The sequence below is a fragment of the Chroicocephalus ridibundus genome, chromosome 13 (genome assembly GCF_963924245.1).
Source record: "Chroicocephalus ridibundus chromosome 13, bChrRid1.1, whole genome shotgun sequence".
Classification (NCBI taxonomy): domain Eukaryota; kingdom Metazoa; phylum Chordata; class Aves; order Charadriiformes; family Laridae; genus Chroicocephalus; species Chroicocephalus ridibundus.
In genome coordinates this window covers 5,643,897-5,667,932 of record NC_086296.1, presented here as the reverse complement: position 1 = coordinate 5,667,932, position 24,036 = coordinate 5,643,897, and the positions used below count along the sequence as shown (strand labels likewise).

General features: G+C 45.0%; 1 protein-coding gene across 13 annotated transcripts in view; it reads left to right on the top strand.

Moving 5' to 3' along the window:
• Positions 1-24,036, top strand: part of PITPNM2 (phosphatidylinositol transfer protein membrane associated 2) — a 136,845-nt gene that overhangs the window by 75,980 nt on the left and 36,829 nt on the right. For all 13 annotated transcript variants that reach the window (XR_010073157.1, XR_010073154.1, XR_010073156.1 and 10 more), the window contains exons 4-7: positions 9,682-9,896; positions 11,537-11,658; positions 13,320-13,553; positions 20,767-21,090. Coding sequence is in view for 9 of the 13 variants with exons in the window: in XM_063351095.1 (XP_063207165.1) it covers positions 9,682-9,896; positions 11,537-11,658; positions 13,320-13,553; positions 20,767-21,090 (895 nt within the window). In the remaining 4 variants the exon portion in view is untranslated. The remainder of the gene's footprint in view (positions 1-9,681; positions 9,897-11,536; positions 11,659-13,319; positions 13,554-20,766; positions 21,091-24,036) is intronic.

Sequence of the window (24,036 nt, the reverse complement as noted above, 5' to 3'; positions counted from 1 at the left end):
TAGTGAAGAGTTGCATTGGGTTCCTAAAATCCAAGGGATGTAGTCGGACCAGAACACACTGAGTTGGAATTTTGTCTGCAATTCGCAGTATAACAATGGTCAATTTGCTTTACCTCCCTTTAAACTAGGGACAGTAATTCTCCCAGACAGTGTCTGTGGAATAGTTAATACAGTGAAAAATCCATTTGAAGACAAGGAAGGAAATACGCAAGGTAAGATAAAATACTGAGCTGGAAGTGTAGTAGACGTTTTGAAAGATGGAGCATGTGCGGTAAACAAGTTTGAGGTATCTCCGTAATAAAATGATTCCTAATTCCTGTGCCTCTGGCACATCCAGCCCGGGCTCTGTAGGAGTGTGACTGGGCGTCTTTGTAAGGCGAAGTGATTGAGTGGCCGTGAGAACGGTTCTCTTAATGCTGTAAATTATTTATAGTCCTGCACAATTGATTGTCCCCAAAATATCCTGGTTTTGTACAAACAGCTTCATTAATATTGAGACCGGATTCTAAATAATGCAGTGCATACAACACTTGTACAAATTGATGCTGCACATATTTCTGCTCTGTCTTGCGAGAGGCTGCTGCTGACAACCTGTCCTGCCTTTAACTTTTAGGGCTTTTTTTTTAAGAATGTGTTTTACCTTACAAGAAAAGCAGCCAAGAATGATAGTGCTGCAGATGTGGCGCCTGTAACCTGCACTTGCTTGGGTGAGAACGGTCCCTTCTTCAGGGTTTTCTGCATGCTCAGCTTTGCTCTGCTTCTGCCGGCTGGGAGTCTGGCAGGATTTGGGGCTGGAAGCTCAGAGGGGGAGAGGTTCTTGCAGCTGCAAAGGGCTGTGACCCCCACCTCAAACATCTCTCAGGACAGTGAAGGGGTGGCAGGAGCGGACCTGGGATCTCCTGGACGCTAACCTACCTCCTGTCAGAAAGCAGCTCTACATGTGCTTCTCTCTGACAGAAAGACCCTTCATGGGTGACATCTTCTTTCTTCTTGTGTGCTTCATATCTCCCTGGAGGCAGCATTACACAGTGACTGAAGCACGGGACAAAAGGACAGCAATTTCTGTGTGATAGTCCCAATTCTTCCTTGGTAAACTTGAGGGAAGAGCCCCATACTATGCCTGCTGCAGGCAGGGAGGTGATCAGATGGCAGCTTCCAGCAGAGCTGGGAAGGACCCTAAGGGGAACCCTCCTGGAAATTGCAGCTATGCAGTGCTACGTTGGGAAGACTGATGCTAACTACTTTATGGTTACTCTCAAAATCATCTACCTAATAAGCTAATGTGTTTAGATGTCCCCAGTGAAACCAGACTATCTTGAGGAGGAAGGGCAAAAGGTGTTTGGCTGTCCTGATGGCTCTGAGCATAACCCCCAGCTGCAGAGTGTGTAGGGGACAACCCCATTCCTGCTGAGACAGAGTCACTGCTGGGATTTCTGATCTGCCAGGAGGATCTATCGCTTCCAAACCCAGTGCTGGGGAGGGATGTGAAGGTGGTTCATTGATCTGTAAAGTGAGTGGATCTGGAGGAGACTGTGCTCATGGTCAGTGAAGTCTTCAGTCTCTCCGAAATGTCTCTGTATTGACAGAGCTGTCCTCTTTGGCCATCTGATAGAGCAGCCTGGAAAGTGGCAGTCTTTCCATGGCATTATGACTAGGTTTTTGCCAGGACAGGGAGTCTTCTGATCTCCTTCAACACACACACTTTACAACACTCGCTCTTACTTTAGGACTCCTTTTGTTTGTTTTCGATTGGACAGTAGGAACACCTACAACCAGGTTTTATGTTCAGCTGGTGAAGCACCGGTGTTTGGGGGGAAGGGGTGTTGTCTAGATGGAATGAAGCACTGCACATTGCCCAGCCGTTGATCAAACCTAGAGGAGGATGTTTAAAACAGCTGCTCTTCTGCCTTTATTAATAGAGCCATTGATGAGGAACAGATTTCTTTCCCCTCTCCCCAGGGTTTCAGGTCATTCCGATGTGTACAGTGCAACGAGGCTTGGAGTCAAAGTGCTATTGTAAAGCTTCATGTTCTGATTATTATCTTGTTGACTCAAACTAACCTTCCTTTGCCAAATAAGTATTGACACTGGCCCTTCATGTATTTTTTTTTTTAACAGCACTAATTGGATTAAAATAGTTGTCATGCGTGAAGGATGCATGTTAGAGCGCAAAGGGCACACGGAAACCTCAGCTGTGGGCACCATGGTTACTAGTGACATCACTTGGTTTGCTGTTAACAGTAATGATTTGTGTGCAGCGCTGAAGCCCGAGTGAAGATGGCCTAAACTAAACCCAGTGGATTGCTGATGCAGTCCCATTGCCATGGAAACAGATGTTGCAGCTTAAAGTTGCCTGCATTCATAATGTGGTGCACGTGGCATAAACAAAGACATAGTCCTGTGGTGTCCACAACTTCTGAAAGGGCAGGAATAGTGTTCGTGGAGAGAACGGGAAATCCCATTGCAGTTGAACTTCGTTTCCCATTAAGGTAGTGCCAACTTAACTGTGATGAGATATAGTAAGCCTTGCCTTTTAGTACCAAGAACAAAACTCACAAGTCCTGTACTGCCCTCCAGCAATGTTGTTGAAGGACTGTCAGTCCAACTTGACGTGGATTGTTTCTCGCTTGTACCCCACTTGTGCTAGCTCAAAAATACCATTATAAAGCCATCCCTGAGGCAACAGGGTTCCTAGCTCCTGCCTACCTTTAATATTGTCTTTTCTGTATAACCAGTAAGACTACACTCAACTCCTGCAAAACAGGAATAGAGAAGCTTCCCTGCTTGAGGACTGTTTTGCTGTATTTTGGTAAAGGTGCCTACTCAAGCCCAATGAAGAGGACTGCCGCATCATGGTTAGCATGCTGAAATGGGGCTTGAAAGATCTGGGTGCTAGACACCGGCCTGCTAGCAGCTCTGTCTCTTCAGGTTACTTTCTACCTCTTCGAAATGATGCTCTCTTGTTGATTCCGTCATCTTTAATGTGAGAGGACTCGGCTATTCTGACTGTGATACAAAAGCCTTTGACAGCAAGAAGTTGTGTGTGCTGTTCTACTTCTGCACTCTAGTGCATTAATAACAGTAAGGGTGATTTTTATTTTTAATTTAATTTGTGTAACTTCCTGCTTGCTCTTAGAACATGTTATGCACTGATAAAATTATGTTGGGTTTGATCTGTTTGGAAGTTCTCCTTCTTGGCTTCTGTGAGAGTGGAATAGTACCATCTCCTCTGCACCCTTCTTTCACATTGGAAAAAAAGCTTTTTGCTCAGGTATCACCCTGGTTATGGTGATATCATTTTAATTGAGTGTTTCAGGCCTTTGACACACACATTTTGAAAAGAAAAAAAAAACAACAAACCAACAAAAAATGGCTTGGGAAGTATGACTCTACTGTACTTCAAGGATAAACCAACATTTTGTTTTTCTAGTCAAAGACCCAGTTTTTGATTACCTGCAGTAAATACTGTCCATGAATGGTGCCTGGTCTATCAGATATCTGTATCAGCAGGCAGAAGGTTGTCGGTGGTGAAAGCAGATTGCTCATAATGAATGAGATGTCAATTCAAATGCTCGGGAAGGAGTGGTTAACAGAACACAGAGCTGAGTCATACTGCAGCAAGAGACAGCTGAAGAGAGAACGGATACACCTATGTGCACGCACATCGTCACTGTACATGTTATCCGTGTACCAAAAATCCTATGCTGGGAAAAATCTGTTAAGAATAAACCGTGCATTAGTTTCAGGACCTTTTTGGTATTTTCCAGCATCCCTCTCGTTGGCTGTCTGGATTTAGGTGCTGTTTAATTCTGGCCTGCAGCAGCTATGGCTGAAACGGTGAGTCTGTTGTCGTGCTGGTTTATTTGTGGTGTTTGACTGCTAATATCACCACAATAAGCCCAGATACATGGCTGAGGCTAACAGGCTGCTTTGCTATAACCTCTCCCAGCATTTCCGTAGAAGGCTATCGTGTGCAACGCACCAGTCGTTGTCTGACTGGCACCTTCTTCGTACACGCAGCTTCCGCTCTTGCACGGTGCCCGCGGGCAGGAGATGATGATGGCTGGTAGGCAGCTGCCTGGAGCACATCAAGAAAGGCAGCTGGTGATGGGAAGAAGGCAACGCTTTGGAAAATTAGAAGAGTGAAATCTCCATCAGCCTAAATAATGTCCAACTGGAGATAGTTGGGAGTATTTTCCCTTAACGTGTGGAAGAGATTGAAAACAAGTAGTTTATTCCTCTCCCAGCCTAAATTTTGTTACTCAACCCTTTACGTCTTAGGAACTTTTGTGCTTCCTTTCTGAAACTGAACAGAAAAAAAAAATTAAACAGGTCTGATTAGTGAAAACAGGTCTTAAAACCTATTCAGTGCTGGCAGGAGTCATCCATCCTAGGCGGCTTTAGGCATTTTGTTGTCTGGTGGATTGTGTGAGGCAATTTAGGCTTTCTCTGGTTCCCAAAGGACAGGTCTGTTTCTGGGGACTTAATTGGCGTTTGTGGTAGCCTTAGCATCCAAAACAATAAAAAAAAATAGTAATTGGCCATAGAAAATGTTTTCCAGCCTCCCTTGCCACAAGAGCATGAGCAAGTATGTTAGCAGGATCCTCTGGGGATATTTGCTGTCATGTTCTTGTTCAGTGGTTACATAGATGCCTTTGTTTGCTGTCGCTGTTAACTGAAACCATCAACCAGCTGTAAACTTCTTGTATCCCTATCTGTGTCTAAATGGGATAAAAAAAAAAATCCCAAGGCTTCAGTGTTATGTTAATGGATTCTCCCAGAAGAATTTGTCTGGACTATCAACAAAATACCCTGTTGCCCTTCATGGGAGCTGGAGGAAAAAAGCAAAAAATCTGGTTATTGTTTCCAGACAATGATTTGTGTCTTCGTTATTTGTGGACAATAGGTCTACCAAGCATAGTGCTGTCAGTCTTCGCAATTTGAATAACCTCAAATCAAAACTCTCACAGGTCATCGAAGTAGGCCACTGGTACTGTGTAAATACATTGCTGTAGCGCACCATGACACTTCATCGTGAAGCTAAAGCATGTCAACCTTTTGTAATCACTAACTTGTTTAGATTGAGGGGTTGTCCTGTAAAGAATGATCAGTGGTAAACAAGGTAAGATTATAGCTATAGTCTATTTTTAAAAACTAAAAGAATGCCTGCATCGCCTGTTATCACTGTGCAACCTACCCTGTCTTTACTGTTCTCTGCAGTACCGTTGCAGTGCTCAAAGTAGGAAGTTACAATAAAAAAAAACTTTAGGAGAAACTAAAGCCCTGAGGCTTTGCAGGGATTCTCCGTGTACGCCCCTGAGCCTGGCTGCAGCCTGTGCTTTACTCGGGGGTTGAGGCCCAAGGAGAGGGACTCTGTTGGCTTAGGATAATAATCTTCTCTGTTGTCTTGTGAGCAATACTGCGTTGATTGGTGGGGTTGTTTTTTCTTCTAATTCACCAAAAGCAAAACACTACAAGGCAAGTTTAATTTCCACAGTCTGACTTCTGTATTTCTCGAGCTAATGCAATAAGGCATATCTTAGCTTTTTACCCGGCATTATGCATTCTCGTTCTGTGAATGCTGTTCCTCCAGCTGTAGTGAGATTCCTCAAGTTGTGGGGGTTTCTCATGCCATCAACCCTCATTCCTTTACTGAGCTGTACCCCACTAGAAACACGTATGAGCTGCGTTTAGTCACCTGGTCCCACTCAGCTGTGCCAGGAGAAGTTTGCTGGGCCAGGGCTTTGCAAGATGTGCTCCGTGGTGTTAGCTGATAGAGACGCACATTTCTGACTGGGAAAGGGGATGGAAGATCTGAGAACTGATGAACCTGTCTTTGCTAGTGGAAGGCTTTGTTTACAGCCGTTTGTCTCCTGTTGTGAAGGGCGGATGATAAATGGGGTTAGGCTAGCCCAATGTTTAGATGACATTCATGGGAATTATTCATCTGGGATTGTTATGGTGAGGTCATGTGCTGTGTCCCATGCTATGCTGCCGTGCCAAGAGATTTATTTTAATAGAAGCCTTTAAGTAACTGGCATTCTTGCTAATCATGGTGCATCTGCTTCTCTGGGTTCCCTGTTATGAGTAATTTAATGCTATTACTTTAGCTAGGAGGGATCTGTGTCACCATCTGTCCTGGAAAGCTATTGATGGGACTGTGCAGAACGTGGAGTGTCATCAGCAGAGAGAGGGACTTCTAAAGGGATGACTGGATTTCCTGTTGTAATACAATATAAGACAGTTTACTGTGATTACAGCTTAGATAACTTGCATATAGAGGCTGTTAGCTACTCTTTGATTTTGTTGGGGACCGTTCCTCAGACAGAGGGAAAATACTGTTGTCAGTTGGTAGCTAGTAATAATAACACAGGTAATCTGCTAAATAAGGTCTCTACTTCTCATAGGGGCGTGGGTCTATGAGGCTGAAACCTTCAAGACTGACTCTAAAATGCCTGCACATCTGCCACTCCCAGCAGACAGATACCCTTTGAAGAGGGCTTGCCAGGCACTTTGCAAGTCAAATGCTTTCCTAATCGATGGTTGTTTTTTAATTGTTGTTTGCAGACCATTTCCTTGTAACAGGCCCTCTCGATGCTGTAGCTGAGTCACAATAGACATGAAGAGGCTATATGGTTGAAAAGCAAATTGCTCTCCATGTCCGTAAGTGGTGTACTTTCACAGTACCACTTAAGCGCAGAGTATCATCCTGGTCTCTCGAGTGCGCGTGGCTGATGTCTTTATTTTTATTGTCTGAGAAACGTATCTTCTTTTTGTCTTTATGACTGGTTAGTAATTGTACTGTTCAGCATCTAACCTGACTTGTTCGGGCCTTCCTGACCTTGCGGTGGCTTGTTGCCTTCTCGGTAAGCTGGCTGGTAGCACGAGAGCATGCAGGGCTGGGAAGCAGCTTTGTGTGGGTTTATCCTGTGGAGTTTTTCTTTGACCATACTCTCCTTCCCAGCAATCAGTTATGTTGTGTTTTGAATATAAATTGGCCTGGCTCAAAAGATAGTTTGGGATACAAACTTTGCAGCTCTGATTATTCTTTTTTTTTTTTTGTCACGCAGAGGTGCAGCTCTTATTTTGCATTCATCTAAACAAACGTTCTTGCTGTCCCGTGTCATATCTTGTGTAGATAAGTAATGTATCTACGCATATCTTGTGTAGATAAGTAACGTATCGACACGTATCTTGTGTAGATAAGTAAAAAGCAGGAGGAATGCGTACCGCCAAAATTTGCTCAAGGCTTGCAACGGGGTAAAAGAGGCTGTGGGCAGGAGTTGATCATCTGGCTGAAGGAGGAAGCATGCTCTGCTCTCAGAACAGGGTTCACAGGCTCCTGCAGGTGCATAGAAATGACTATAATAACCAGAAATCGGAAGTGGGACGTGAACTGACTTCCACAGAGTCTCAGTTATTTTGGGTTTTTCCCTTCTTCCTTCCCTCACCGAGTGCTGGGACCACAGGACCCTGCCCCCCCTCACATCTCTGCTGATCAGACAGCTCTGTCTGAGGAGCTGAGTGTTAGCGCTACCAGGTCACGGGGAAAAGCTGCTTGTGGAAGTAAAGCAAATCTGGCCGATCCTGCAGGTTCGCCAGGGTTCTAGCTGCAGGGTGAGAACCAGGCAAGTCGTCTTCACGCGGCAGGATTTTATCAGAATGGCTAAACGGGCAAAGAAAAGCGGAGAGTGTTAGTGTTAGCTCTGTGTGTCCGGCTTCAAACCCAGACCCTCTGAAGAGTGTCAGGAGGTGGAGGGCAATCGGAGGAAAACAAGGCATAAGGCGTATCTCGGACATAGCTCTGAAAGGAAGAGTATGAAATCACACTCGGAGAAAGAAAGCATACAGAGAATTTTTATCCATTTTCACATCAACTATTAAAACAAAAAGAAATCTTTGGTGTTTTGGTTTTCCAATGCAAGACAAGCATTTGTAAATCTGGGAACGAGGTGCTGTGTCCACTTGGTGCTGTGGGTTTCTTTTGAAATTTAAAAACTACTTAAATATGTTTGGTCCCTAACGAGGACTTGTGGATTTGCCTTGGAATTGCTGGTAACCACGCAATGTAGAATGGAGTTTTAAATCTAGCTGATGTACGATTCTACATGTGATAATTTGGCACAAAGAGAACATGTATTTCCTCTGCTTATGATTTCCACGTGCTTATGCCATATAATAAAACTCTAGATCTCCATAATTTGTATCAACTGTTCAGAGCAGATGCTGTGCTATTACTCTGTCTGACACATTCGCTATGCCTGCTGGGTTACTGCCTTTTCCGAGACCTTTGAATTAACCAGATTTTTGGGTCATCAAGATTATTTAATGTTACTGTCATAAATATTTGTACAGGACTTGGTCAGTGCTTATATAAGAACTGAAAGACAGTGATTTGTTTTAAGAGGATGTGTGTTTTAATGAACTGCCAGATGAATGTTAGATATAAACTGTAAAAAAAGTGCTTTGGAGCAGGAAAAAAAAAGACTATTTAGGCTGTCAGTTATTTGGATTTGTCGGTTACAGCTGTTTAAATTTAAAATCACTTGGGAGTTCTTTAAAAAGAGGGCTATTTACTTCTAAATAGCTGTGTTGGCTTATCATCCTGTCCTCAAAAGAGGAGAAGCTGATCTCGTGCATCTTATTAATAATTTTCTGTTAAACCGTGTTATCCTTTGAATTGCTTGTATGCCAGAAACGGGAGGTGGTTGTTGTGTTATATTTCACAGTTGACTCTTGTATAAAATTCCATTTTTTTTTCTTAATTTCCAAAGTACTGTCCTCTCAAATACAAACAATAAACTCAAAATACTAACAATATGAATCTGATGTTTGGAAATGATGAAGGTTATACATCATCCAATCTGCTGAAATGTGTTACAAATGAATAAATATTTGGTTTGCCTATAGCTCTTCTTAGAAGCACTGAAATTAGTATTTTTTTTATTGAAGGAATTTTTGCCAAGTTTCTCAACGAGGGACAATAGTACAAATAAGCCAAAATATGGAGGCTGCCAGGGGGTGCTGTGTGAATTCTGGCAAACTTGGGTTGTTTCTTCTAAATATCTTAATTAGCAGAGCATAGTCTCCAAGCTGTTCTTGGAGAGCTGCTGCCCTGCCAGACCACAAGCAACAAGCCCCCAAATCCTGTGGTTTTAGGTCATAAAATAGTCTTTAGTACTGTGATGTTGCGCCGAGCGTGTGTATGATTCTTCACGCTGACACAACACCACAAGAATGTGCCAAGTCGGACAAACTCCCCTTCGCCGTGTCACCCGCTGATGAGAAAGCTTCTTGCGCTCTTGGGTGGTTCACAGCTGGAGCCCAGGTTTCGTGTGCTCTCGGGAAGAGCCACATGTAACCTGGGGTAGGAGCAGGAATTGATGTGTCATTGAGTCACTATTCAAACTGTCTCTCACTGTCCAAATCCAGATTTTTACAGGATCCCTAACAAATCAGATCTCTCTTCCTGTGTTGGCCACACGGGTCTCTCAATCTTTTCCTTTATAATCTCTAGGTTTGGTAATCTTACTGCCAGGGTGCTGCTACTGTTCTGCTGTCTGTATGAAGCGCTGCTCAAAAGGAGTCCTAGAAACCATCCCCGATGTTTGTGCGCTTTTGAGACCTTGCTGTGTGCAATGCGTTGGGAGGATTAACCGCGTGATATATTTTTCCTTTCAGAAAAAGAGCAGAGAGGAGACATGTGGGGAAGGCAGTGGAGTGGAGATCCTGGAGAACAGGCCATACATGGATGGACCGGGCGGCAACGGGCAGTATACTCACAAAGTGTACCACATTGGTATGCACATACCCAGCTGGTTTCGGTCAATATTGCCCAAGGCAGCTCTGCGAGTCGAAGAAGAATCATGGAATGCATATCCTTATACCAGGACAAGGTAAAACTTACCAAGATATCCAGAGGTGTTTTCCTACTTTAGAGAGAGGATTTGATGTCACTCTGTGTGGCAGTGGCGTCTCTTCCATCTCCAGTAATGTCCTTTAGAGTAACTGGGGCCAAGTCCTAAAATTCTTACGCAGTGCTTCATCTCAGGAGTGCGAGTGTTGCCTGAGCTGACTGCATACGTACTTGAGAATTTGTGGCTGATTGCTCTAAAACGCGAGCTGTTTTGTTCATCAATGCATGGGAAATCCTGAATGGTTTTTATTAAGTCTTGTATCCTGCACTGCATGTTCTGCCTAACGTTGCAGATATCTGCCAGCTCACTTAAGTTATAAATGTACACAGTGATGGGACAGTTGTCATGTTGAACGCCGTCAAGTAAGACAGGATTCATTTGTTCTAGGGGGGAAAGAAAATCTTAACAAATAAACAAACCTGGTGCTTCTTTTCTGGAAACTGTCTTACTGTCATTTATCTAGAAAATAACAAATCTACATCCTATGGTTTTCACCCTGAGAACGGAAGAGTGCCAGAGGCTCTGTGGAGCCCTCTGGAACCTCCTCATTTTGGCTGTTTTTTGTCTGGAAGGGCTTCAGCTAACGTGGAATAAATAGCCTGTATGCCAGTTACACTGGTTTAGAGCATTTGCCTTTTTCCAGGTTTACAAGTCTGATGTTGCTGTCATCTTTCATAATAAAAAGGCTTTAATGGATATTTTGATTTTTATCAAAAATCTAGAAAAGTTTCATAGTTCTGTTTTTGCTGCTCCCTACAAGCAACGTTAGTCTGGGGAAAGGTTGGGGAGTCAGCATCTGCGTACGAGCAGTTGCTCAAGACTAAATATAATGGAGCTGTCTGACTCTCAAGTGATTAAAGTCCACTGCCAGTCTGTTTTTATCTATTCTCTTGAAATGCCCGTGAGTCAATCAGTTGGCCAGGAAACCTGGCGCTGCACAGAACCAGTCCATATTTTATTCTGCCATAGCTTCTGGGCAAGAACTCCATTGATGCATTTCCACAGTGTCCTTGTGTTTGTATCTGTGTCATACCTGCAAGGATAACGTAACTTGTTAGTATAGCAGACCTGAAAGTTATCTCCTTGCTGAAAACTGCCCCTTTAAAAGCAGTCTGTCATGATAATCTTCTCCTGGAGGAGACAGTCTCAAACTTTAAGTTGCAGGTTTTTGTCAGCGTCTCTGCAAAGTGAGGTGACCTGGTGGTCCTCTCGGGCTTTCTCCTGCCAACGCTTGCTGGTTGCCACCCTGGGAAGTTGTTTCTTTGTCAACGTGGGTGCCCAGTCTCCAATAACTGTGTGCGGTTCTTCTTCACACCGGTATCTTCTCAGCTGTAATCCATGTAACAGCTCACGGGGAGCACACCCATTTGCTGTGGGCTTGGGATTGTACTAAACCAGAGCTATTCAGTGAAGGCACGTGACCGAGGCGAGCTCCTGTCTTAAGAAGTTATTAAAGAAGATTTGAACCTGTACAGTTGGTATTTTAAGCATACCTGAAGTAAAACACGAGTGAAGGCTGGCTTGGATTTGAGGCTGATTTTGTACATCTTAGGAAAGCATTTTCTCCGCTTGCCAAGCCGAGCGGGATTTACTCTACGCTGCATTGTTCTCATTTTCAGGTATACGTGTCCTTTTGTGGAGAAGTTCTCTATTGATATTGAGACGTACTACAAAACTGATCCGGGAGAGCATGTCAACGTGTTCAACCTTTCTCCTGCAGAAAAAAGACAAACCATTCTAGGTGAATAGCTTTTTTCTTGTACTTTTTCCTTTATTCTGCGCGCTTTTATGTAGAGGTTTTTGCTTGGTATGTTCCATCTCTCTGTCCCATTGCTCCCCTAACCACACACCTGCATCCGTGTCAGTGTCAGGATACTGGGTAGGGTTACATCGAGTGAGGACACATGAGTTCTCTTCTAGGCTTGATCTAAATCACATGGAAATAATTTGAATCCCCTATCTGTAAAATGAAGCTGATGCTTTCCTGTCTTATTTGTGCAGCTCCTGAGGAGTATGGCATCTAATGATTTTGGGGATAAAATGTAGAAATAACCATAGAGGAGGAAAATATTGCTGTATATTTGTGTAGCTCCTATCTGCACTTCGGAAACGTGAAGGTGTATTTCATTTTTGCTTCCCCTTCCCTTAGTCTTGCCCTCATGCAGGTTAACACTTCAGCTTCGCAGCTGTCTTTGGGAGATTGGGTCAATGAACCTTATATATGTAAGGATTTAACGAGAAAAGGCAAAAGGGAATGTAAAAAGGCAGAGAATAGCAAGTGTCATAGCAATTCCTCTCTCTTGCTGTCTATCGTGGTCTCTGCCCTTGGCATTTGCTGGGGACCCGGCTCCGTGGCAGGGAGTGCTGGCAATTGCAGCCACGCAGGACCCAGGCATCCCTTGCCCTGGAGCTGCCGAGACTGGAGAACTGTTGAGCTCCTGCTGACTTCTGGCAGCCCCACACTGCGTTGGCCACGGCGGGAGCTCTGGGGAAGGACATCTAGTGGCTGCTCTGGCTTCTGGAGCGCTGTTGACATGGGGCACATGACAGTAACCCCATGCAATTTTACTTGAGTGTTACGTGATTTGAACTTCTTCGTTTTGAACTTCAGTTTGACTGTCCTCATTCCTAAGCCTATCTGATCGGGCTTTCGGTACTGAGCAAACAGGCCTGAGTCATGCTGCCTCGCTGAGAAGTGTCAGAAGAGCTGTTGTTTCTTGGCAAGTGCGATCCTGCCCTTCAATCCAACCCTCAGATGCTTCGTCTGAGATCTGGCGTGAGGGTTGCAGATCTTTAAAATATGTTCATTCACTCTGCTCCCATTGCAGTTCCCACTTCTCCATTGTTGAACTCGGACTTAAGTTAAACTTTCTGCCTTCCATAGCACATCTGGTCTAACAATAGCACCTGAGGAGTTACCGGTACCTTCACTTGAGGGACTCCAAAGATAAGCTGTTCAGTGGGCAGCGTCCTTTCCGTAACAGTGCTAGGAAAGGGCAGGTGTATTTAATTGTCTCAGATGAGACAGAGTTGTAGCACTATGAGCGACACTAGAAAAGCTGAAAGGTGGAATGTGCAAAAGATCTTTTTGTAGCTGGAAAGACGGAGTGTGCGGGTCTGCCAGAGTGCTGTGGATCTCAGTCACTGTGGGCAAAAATATCTATTTGGAGCAAAGCCTCTGTTTGCTGGAACTGCGCGTACTAGTTCCTCTGTCAGAGCTGGTTGCTGCCCAGGAGCAATGTGTAAACAATTTAAATATCAGTTGTTTAAGTGCAAGTAAAAAGAAACTAAATCGCTATAATGCTTCTGGGACTTACCAAAACAGAAATAACTCCTGGAAAATTATATTTTCTTTTGTTTGGGAAAAGGAAATGACTAACTGTTTCTACTCTCTTTCTATAGATCCTATAGATATTGTTAAAGATCCTATCCCTCCGCATGAATACAAAGCTGAGGAGGATCCGAAGCTGTATAAATCAGTGAAGACTAAAAGAGGCCCCCTCTCGGAAGACTGGATTCAAGAGTACAAGAACAACCCTGGGAAATACCCCATCATGTGTGCATATAAACTTTGTAAAGTCGAGTTCAGATACTGGGGCATGCAGTCGAAAATCGAGCGGTTTATCCACGATGTTGGTGAGCATTTATAGTCTTCCAAAGTTCACTGTCGACTCCTTAACGTTGTTTCTGAATTGAAACACAAAGGTGAGGTATGTGCAATGTATCGTATCCCAAGACGTGTCTGTGAAGAGATTCTCAGATCTAATTGCTCTTTTGCAGAGCTGTGGGTCAGTTCAGAAAAAATCATGTTATTCTGTCACTTATAATTGTATGTGTGAATCGAAACCACTGGAAGGGTTGCCGCTGAAAAGGGTTTCAAGTCCTGTGTAGGCGAGATTTTGCGTTCTCTTTTTTTAGACAAGGATTTGACTGTTAATCTTTGCCATATCTTTTTCAAAATCTGCCAGTTTTCTTTATTTTGGACAAAATCCTCAGTGGCTGCTCAAAGAAATGAGCTTCACCTGTGAGTCCTAAGTGGTTTCAGAAAACCGCTCTCTGGAGTGTCTGTAGCTTCCACCTGCCGTGCGGCAGCAGTGGTGGGTCTCTGTGTGGCCGTACCTCTCTGTCCCCCGTGACAGCTCTCAGTTGCGAGTAAATGCTGCTTTGATTGATGCATCCTTCTTAGGCGAATGCTTTTAAGGAGGTATTATTTGTGTCCCAGAAGTAACTAAGTGGAGACGGTGCAGGTGGTGGCAGTGCTGGCAGTAATTTGTTCTTTGCAGAAAATCTGTAACACAACCGAGAGAGTTTCTGAGCCTTGCCAGAAGAGACAGGATCTGTGGCCAGGTGGAAAACTTAAAGAATGTTTCAAAGAAGCATTCCCATCTCAAAAAAAGTGCAGAGCTATGGCTGTCCTAGGGCAAAGAAAAGGGCAAAGAAAGGCCCTGTAAAGGATGCTACTTGCTTGCTGTTTTACCTCAAACGAGGATAGTCCTCCTACATGACCTCTAGAGCTGTCCCTTCTATATGCAAAGCTGCTTTGAAATGCCTGATGCTAGCATAAGTAAGTAATATTATAGCTCTTTTCTGTCATACTGTGCTCCTGAGAGCTGATGTGGAAAACGCTGGTAGTGTGCACCGCTCTTTGAATAGTCACAGGTTGCTTTCTTAAAGCTCCTTTGGTTTTACTTTACCCCCAGATGGAAGTTTTTACCTGTTACAGACCGTATTAGAAGTGGCGCTCTGCAATGAGCTCCCTTGGTGTTTTGGTGACACGGGTTAATTTAGTGTACGCTGCAAAACACGGGGGCAGAATAACAACTCCATTGTATCTATTAAATGGAAAAGAAGCATGTGATTCTTCCAGTTGTTCAGAGGTGTTTGGCATAGATTAAACTGTGGTCCCTTAGAAACATTTCTTTTGTATTTCGTGAAAGATTGCCTGACATTTTCCTCTTGATTGAGGCTTTGCGGAGAGCTGAGCCAGCTCATTGTCTGCCTTTCAAAAGCCTTTCCACGCTGTTGTAATGATGGCAAATACTGTTTTTCAAAGTGGTTAAGATGCATAAAATCAGAAAAGTCTTTAAGGCAAGGCAAAGTTGAGTGAGTGAAAAGTGAAAGCAAAAGCTTTGGGTGTCTGTGGAAGATGCGTAGCCTTCCCCTGCAATGGGATAGCCGTGGGGAAGCCATTAGTGGGTGGGACAAGTGCCAGACCTCGTCTACCAAAGACAGCAAGGTAAGAGGATGTTTAAGTTGGAAAGATGTGGGCTACAACACGTCTGACCGGGCTTATATACTGCTCCCAGTTTTGGGGTTTCAACTGGTGACCGAAAGCAGATGGAGACCTTTGTGCATTGTGCAGCCGATGGTGGACCAAGCTCTCTGGTGCCAGACATGTTCTTGTGGGCCAGCCACTCCTTGGCATTTTTCTACTGGTTCCTCCGTTCCCAGCTCCTGCCAATTTGTTTCTTGGGGAATTAGCGCTCTCTGTGCAGGGTCACCAAGGCAGCCAGAAATCTGATGCAGAAACCAAGAGCTGGATCCAAATGCTGCCCGAGGAGGGGAGCAGTCCTTTAGTGGCGCAAACTAAAATTAGAGAATGGTTTGGAAGAAGAATGTGTCTGAGTTAAGTGACGGACGGGTTGTGATATGTAGAAAGGCTACTGAGTGCAGAGGGAGTAACTCTGGGGGATGGTGTTGAAATGTTCTCAGTCGTACTGAGTGCAACAGCCATTTTTTCTTATGACTAATTGGACAGTTACTCAGTGCTTTGACAGCCTGAGACACAGACTAAAATTGTGGGCTATTAGTCTACTTGGCTGTAATATTTGTATGCTTTTTTACTCCTTTCCCATAGAATTTAAGTTTAATTGGACTGGCACTGCATAATGTTCTGCTCCCACTTGCTTCCTAATGGTGCACGTGGGCTGTGATTCTTTTGCTATTAAACAAGTGTGTTGACTGTGTATGGGTTATTGATTATATACTGTGGCAAAGTGTGTTCCCATCCCGGTAACTGCAGCTTTGTCTAAACCAGTGTGTCTTAGGCTAAATATGCCCGAATTGTTGCACAGTGATGAAGCGGGAGCTGTTTTACAAAGCTCTCTTGCAGAACTTTTGCTTCACTTAAGCCCTCAAACAGAAAGTTCGTGCAGAAGGACGCTGCCCGGTGGGGCCCGCAGGTAGAAGGACAGGCAGGTCGCTCATAGCATGACGCGGGTGTCACCACAGGTTTTTCTTTGTGAGTGCTCTGAGCAAGGGAAGAAGGGAAGGTGGGGAAGCAAGTAGATCTAACTCCGGGTTACCTTTGATCAAATGCGTTCAGACAACCAGAGCTGTGCTGACGGGGTTATGGGATCTGTTGTGACTATCAAGGAAATAGCGTTGCTCAAGGAAAATCGGGCATCCTTTATCTGCTGCCAGGATGTTGTGAGAGCGCATTATAAAATGTTCTGGGATGTTGCCACTGGGTACATAGTCAATGGCTATCTGAACAGTTTTATTATACGGATAGTTGAGGGGGTTTGGTCAGGATTTGATGGTGGGGGGTTTGTTTTGGGTTTTTTTCCATTAAGTTTTTGTTTCAGTTACTATTTTTACTTCAATTTGAAAAACAAACCCAGAACTATGAACAAAAGCTTTTTAAATTCGGCTAAAGAGCTCTCTCTGTCCTGGCTTGTCTCATAGTCGTTTACACTTCTTTTGTGAGACTAAGTTCAACACCGCAATCTGCAGGCAAATCATTTACAAGAGTCAGCACCTCATGGATTCAGCCAGCCTCTGCAGCAGAGTTGTTGAGGTGGTGAGTTGAAAGGCAAGTGATTTAAATGTTTGCACCCTGCTAGACTCTTCACAGATGATCTTTCTGCACAACGCAGTGGGAAATATTATAATTAAATCAACACAACAATGATGGGTACTTCTGAACTCAGTCTGCATGTGTGCATTTGTGCATGTGTGGTTTCCTTGGTTTTTTTGAACCAAAGCATTGTGCTCTCTAGACAAACAATGAAGTCTTGCTAACTACTGATATTACTGAAATTGGCTGGTACCTGCAACCTTATAAAACCCCTGTTCCTGTTATTCTTGATTGACTTCAGTTGGGTGACTTGCCTGCTGAGACTGTGGGGTTATTCTCCAGCTGGGGGCAAGAAGGCTTGGATGAGCATGGTGCACACTGGGTGGAGGTGGAAAACCTACTCTAAAATCCTCCCTGATTCTCCTGGGCTGCTCAGTTCTCTCTTCACAACAGAAAGATCTCTTTGGGAGACCGCCTCCTACCCTGCAGTTCTTCCATACAGAAGCAGATTTAAACCAGAAAAAAGTCGATTGGGTTCGTTTGCTGCGTGGGTGAGAAGGGGGCGCGCACCCCACGGCAGGTGGTGGCAGGAGGGCTGGAGGAGCGTTGCATTGCCCAGAGCCTCACCTCCACTGGCCTTGTTGCGTTCTGTCCCACCTGGAGTAAGGTGTCGGGTGGGATGCTGTACCCAACCTGTCCTCTGTGGCCAGCTCCCGCTGCCCGGGGCAGCACGTCACAGGCTTGCGAGGCAAACTGCCGAAAGGGCTGCAGCCAGACCTGAGGCATGGCTTGAAAGCACAGTGCGTGGGGTTGAGTGTGGGACAGGGACTTCTCCGGCTGAGCAGGAGGCGTTTGCACCTCCCCTCCTACCAGAGAGAAAAATGAAAGCGAACTGGACCACAGATGCCTTCAGCACTGTCCTGATGGGCCTCTCTGATCTGTTAAAAAGAGAATTTTTCCCAATTACACTCTGTTTCCTGAGTCTGATCTGTCCCCTCCTTTTTACTTTTCAAACAAAAAACTTGTTTTCCTCTAACATTTTGATAAAAAAAATGCTTTAAGATTTGATTTTTTCCATTGCACAGGGAGGGGAGCAGTGTCTGGACCGGTGAGGACAGTCATTCGTAGCTGGATCTTGAATCTGTGTAGCTGGGGGGGGGCATTCGGTGTGTCTTCTGGGTCTCTGCTGCCTACTGGAAGGCTTCAGCGCTGCAGGCTGAAGATTAATTCGGTGATATACTCACGGCTGTGCACTGAGGGACTGTTCAAGTTTTCCATCTCTAGCAGTGAAGATTTTTTTCCGGCAAGCCATGACTTTTATTTTTCAATTTCTTCTGTACCTGGACAGCCTCATTCTCTTCCAGGTTTTCTCCCGGTGTTTAAGAAAGAGAAATGCAGCATCGCTGACACATCCCAGGTGAAGGCCAGAGGCTGGGAAAATAATCTCATTCTTTTTGACTTCATAACTAATCTGGAGCGATAGAGGCACAACAGCCATGAAGCCCTGTAATGCCACCCTGTTTTCAAAAGAACGAGGCTTTAAGGAAGGGTGATTTGGGATGTCTAATCAAAGCGATGTGAGCAGTGCAGATGGAGAGGTCTGTGGGTTGGGAGGAAGCAATACAGGCAATTTTTGTGATCTAAGAGATGAGGTGAAAGAAGGCAGAGGGGGAACTTCAGTAGACTTTTTTTTTACCCCCAAGTGGGTTTCATGTTCCCTCTGATGTTAGTCCATTAAAACAAAGATATGCAGTTGGTGGCATCTCTGCCTTTACGCAGCGTTTCCAAGGAGCTGGTGCACTGATACATCAAGGCTGGATTCAGGAGCGAGAGCAGAGGCTGCTGAGACCTGGAACGGAGGAAGCCTTGGGATGAGAGCGAGGGGGCCGTTCTCTTCTCTGTCTGGTCATAGTCTGCTGTCAAGGTGTTTCAAGCAAGGTAGAAGTGGGCGTTGTGGAAGTCCAAAGGATAGTTGTGGTGTTGGACACTGAATTAAAGCAAGGGGAAACCTTTTAGTGGCTTTCAGTGTGGGTGTGATGCGAGTTTAATCTTCGTTTTTAAGCTCGGCTGGTTGTCAATCATAACGGGAGGTGAAGAGGCTAAAACATTCTCCTGTAGTTCTGCAAAAAGTAATCTGGTGGGGGAAATAACTCCGAATCTCGGCTAAGGTTGAACAGAATTAAGTTGCTGAGCCCCCTTGTTCTGCCCCCAGAAGGTCACAGTCTGCTGGCTCAAACTTGCCTCTCCTACATGGAGCTCTCTTCTGAAAGTCAGGCAGAGAAATGCATAAAATATTGATCGATTTAATCTTGCTGTACCAATGAGGTTCAGGTTGAGTTGGTCCATCGCATTAGCTGCTGATCTCAATGGTTATTTCCTCCTGACAGGTTGACTTGTGATGGCTGGTGGCATTAAGAACTAACCAAAGTGCAGAGCAGAAAATAAACTGCCCAGGCCTGGAAGGAAATAACTATATAAAGATTTGATTTAAAAAAAAAAAAAAGTGATTGCTGAAACAAAAGGGATATTTAGGCTGAAGAAACCATGGCAGTAGTGAGATCTATGACTTTCTGTGCAACAGTGAAGCAAATGTTGCTGGAGACACCTTAAAAGCCTTGCGCGCAGTGGGGCTCTCCAGCTTCAGCCGTGTTCCTGGAAATGGAGGTGGCTTACGAGGGCCATCTTTCCTTGTGGTGGTGCTTTTAAATTATTGTAATGTAGCCTGTTGACTGCTGTCTGTCTTACAATAGCAGTAGTGGTGGTGTGGCCTGTGGTCTTCAGCCAGGGTCTTCGTTAGAGCGGGAGCCTGGCTTCCCTGCCCGCTGGCTTTCCAGCGCAGCATGTTTCTGCTCCAGGCTTAGCAGAGGAGAATTGTGGATCCGTAATCCCACTGACAACAATTCCCACTGCTGCTTTTGGCAAGTCCTTCAACCCATCTCTGCCTCAGTTTCCCGGTAATTAAAGGGGGAACAACACATTTATTTATTTATTTATTTATTTTTTCCTCCCCAGAAGGGCTTCTGAGAATTAGTTTGTCAGTATTTATAGAAGCTTTTAAAAGCACCATTAGTGCTGTGTGCTCCCATCAGTAATAAATAGCAGTTTGGAGCTTTGACCTGTCATGAGCTTTTAAGCAATAATATTGGTGGAAAATCCTGAGTGACTATACTGTTTTTAAAGTCTTGGTGGTGTGATGATGTCAGTCAACAAGTTTAAGTCTTGGAGGAATGTTTCTGTTGTCCGGTCAGGAGCATCGTGTGTTGATACTGAGACAGTTCTTCCTTTCAGATGTGTGATATGTTGAAATATTTTAAGTTGGCTTTACCTGCTTCATTTTTCTCACGCAGCAGAAGACAAATGGTATCTGCAAAATAAAGCATCTTTATTCCCTCCCTTACTTTTCTTCTCATCCCATTATCCCAGAAGCTTGTATTTGCGATGTAGTTTCACTGATATATAGAAACTGGGTTTCCAAGGAAAGGAGGGGTTTTAGTCTTAGCACTGGTGATGTGGGGTGTGCTTCTGTCATGTGGTGAGCTACGTAGTGTTCATGAAGGAAATACTTGAAACTCTCCCACATAAAAAAAAAAAAAAAATCAGTGTTTTTTGTTGTTGATGTTGGCATTTTTATTTTTTCTTCTGGGAGCATACTTCACTTTGAAGGCTGGATCCAAACTTCCCAGAACTTCATGGGAGATGCAGCTGTGGTCTGGGCCTGGCTTCTCCTTGGTGGAGTTGGGTGGTCACAAGACAAAGTCCTGGATCTGGAATTAGGAAACCCAATCCCTTCCCGAGTTAAAAGCAGTCGCAGAAGACTGCCTGACTTTTCAGTGCATGGTTGGTTAGCAAGGATTGAGGAGATAAAGTACATAAAGTGACCAGTTTGCCATCCTGATGCTTGCTATATGAAGGTCCTTTACTGCAGCTTGTGGCGTGGTGTTGTTGATGCTACTGCAATGTCCCTACCACGGTGCCTTGAGGTTTCGGGGAAGGGAACGTGGATTCCTGCAGTCTTGTAGCATTAGTGACCGGGGTGTTCTGGCTTTGCAGGCTTGCGGAAGGTCATGGTCCGTGCCCATCGGCAGGCTTGGTGCTGGCAGGATGAATGGTATGGGCTCACCATCGAGGACATCCGGCAGCTGGAGAAGGAGGCGCAGTTGATGCTGGCTCAGAAGATGGCCCAGTTCTGCAGTGAAAATGATAGTGAGCAGCATGGAGTCAAAGACACTCCTGGTGAGAAGGATGTTGAAGCCAACACAGTTTCACCTGTTGACACAGAAGATGTCGCTAGTAACAGTGAAACAGCCTCTGGAAGATCACTCACTAAACAGTGGTCCACCTCTTCCAAGTCCTCACGATCTTCAAAGAGAGGAGGTAAGATGCTGCTGATGGCTTGCTCCTCTGAACTGCATAGAGGTTGGGCTTTTGGGGGAGGTACGACCATGTCTCCTGGTGGCTGGCACTGTTGGGCCCATGCATATTTCTTCTGTGAGTCCTTTTAACTTAGAGGCCTTCTCTGCTGGTGTTGCAGGCTCAGTCTTCTCAGGTGACCTGTTATGGGTTTGGGAACGTTTCTAGTCATTCCATAACTGTGCCTCAGTGGCACACGGCAGAATTCTTGCCAATCTCAAAAGCAGAGAAACTATGAAAAAACAGTAGAGCAGAGGGCAGCTGGCTAGCAACGCTGGGACTCAGAAGATGACAAGGAGCAGCACAGAGGGAGTTAGTCCCTGCTGCCCAAGAGACACTGGTGGCTTTTAAAGGGCCTGGTCCTTCAAGTGGTGTTCCCTTTCTGGATCTCTACTTGTCTGCTGTGTCACAGAACTGCCCCAGCTGTGGGTCACTGTTAACTGCCGGGAGACAGCTACAGCAGGTAGAACCCCGTGCTCCTTGGCCGGGGTTATACACCACTACATGCCATTCGTTTCTGAAGCGGGTGTCTGGCTCTGCGGGTGCTGCAGTGTAGCTCACACAGCGAAGCACCCCCATCACCTACTGGGGAAATCAAGGCAGGTACCTGCCAAAAAGTGGGTGGGGGCTGCCTCCTTCCACTGTGTGGTAGCTGTTCAGAAACCAAACCTCACAGCCTGCGATTAGGTGGGACCGTGGATCGCGTTTATGTTCCCTTTTAAATGCCATTCGGCAAGCTTTCAGGATTTTGCTCTTAAAGCCCCTAAGGATACCCTGTAAAGACTCAAGTCCTGAATGTTGTTACTCACCTCTCCCTCGGCAGTCACCCTTCTTTTGTTGCGTTAAACTCTTCCCTTCCTCAGACCGTTCTGTACAAAGGGGTGAGTCCTCAGCGAGTTACAGGCAGATGGCTTGAACCCTCAGCAATTCCCTCTCCTTTTTGCCAAGCGCAGCTGATGGCTGGGTAATAGCCGTCACAGCAAGAGGGCAAAAAAAAATCTTGATTTTTTTCTGTAAACCCCAAGAGACAGCATTTCTTCCAGTGACAGTGGAAGGGGACATCTTGGGTGAGTGAAGCTTCTCCATCTCTCATTTGCATTAACTATTGTGAGTTGAGTCTCCATTTTTATTTACCACTCCATCGCTGATTGCATCGCGGGGTGAATGAGAGATGAGCAGTAGTTTTACCTTGCGATGACTCACTGGAGTGAGCCCCAGGGAAGAACGTACCGGCTGCTTCATAAATCATTGTATAAAGATAAAAATGCTGGCTACTTTATTTGTACCAGGATTTTATATTGATGTGTCCATCTCTCATTATGCTCTTTGTAATGAACCCCCTCTGCCAGTGCTGACGTGTTCATTGGACGCTGTAGTTTTCAGACCTCTTAGGATTTCACTTGAAGGTTTTCACTGGTAGCAAAGCGTGAATTTCTTTTAAACTGCAGAATGTCTCAGCTTTTACAAGAAAAAGTAATGAAAGAAATGAATTGTGATGTGCTGGGGAGTACGTCATGCAGATATTTTAATCCTTCTTCATGCTGGCAGCGTATTAGCATATGGAAGCAAGGAGGGCTGTCTCGCCTTACCGCTACCTCCAGCTGGAAAAAGCAACGCCTTCTCTGCAAAAGATTTTGGTCCTTTCTATACCATCCGAGCGAGACCTCTGGTGATAGCAGGACCCTTGTCGCCATCCCATGTGTTATAATATGCTCTATTTTTAGCAACTATTATGTGAGTGCCTTGACGTCACTCCAGCGTGAATTAGCTCTGCTCTGCCAGCCTCCTCGCTCGCTGCTCCCGAAGGGGTGGGCGTGGGGTAGTTGGGGGCTGCTGAGCCGATGCTGAGCTGCAATTAGATGACTCTGCACCGGGTCTCCATCCTCTTTTCCATGTGGCAACCGGGTGGCAAAATTAGAAGAATTTGACTTACAGATTTAGCGCTGTTACAACAATAGCACGGAACGGCTCGTGCAGCTGTCACAGTAACCAGAACCTTTCAGCGTCTTTGTATATGCTAAACGAGAATTTGTCAGTCTCCTCAGGTTTTTGCAGCGTTAGGTTAGGTGGCTGCTGCAAGCGCTTTGTGTGCGCCGTGTGACATGCAAGAGCCGTCCAAAAGAGGGGAGAAAAGCTCCCTCCCGTCGTTCTCTGGACAGTGCTCCCTTTCGTAGACGGCTGTTCCGTAACGAGTTCAGCCAAGAAGAGCTCAGGCTGGATCATTGCTAAATTATATCTGAGGGGAAAAAAAAAAAAAAGAAAAAAGAAAGAAGGCGTACCATGTTTATATATAGCACGGAGAACTCTGGAGGGGAAAATGAAAGGGAGCAGGTAGGTGTGAGAAGGGGAGGGCAAACAGGAACGAGAAGGACCCGTTGGGTTTTCTCCTCGCTCCGTCAGGACAGCCGCTCTGACAGTTCCCTACGAAGTAGTTGGGTAGCATGTTGTTTAAATCATTCAAGTTTAAAGTTTAAATAGATCTCTAATCCAATTTGTGTGGAAGCAATTTCCTTCCAGAAAACAGATTATTTCTATGCAGGCTGCTCTGCTTAGCTACCCACCCGAAAGTTAGCGAAGCAGAGGCATGGTTTGTGTGCTGATTAGAGGCACAGAGAAAGCTTCCAATCAGCCTGCTTCCTTCCTAATTGCAAACTTTAAAACCCAGCTGATTTTGCACGTCCTACTAACAATTATAAATAGCTGCCATTCAAAATAGCATAGGAGTGATACAAACAGCTTGCTTTAATGTAGCATCTTGCTGGCAGGTTCTAACAACAGTAAACAAACAGGATCTGTAAAGCGGTACACTGACATCACACCAGCATCATCGGGGTTTTGTGTTTTTAATATTGCAGCAGTGAATTTTCATAGAGAACACACGACTCTTCCTCCAGCAAAGATCATGTTGGG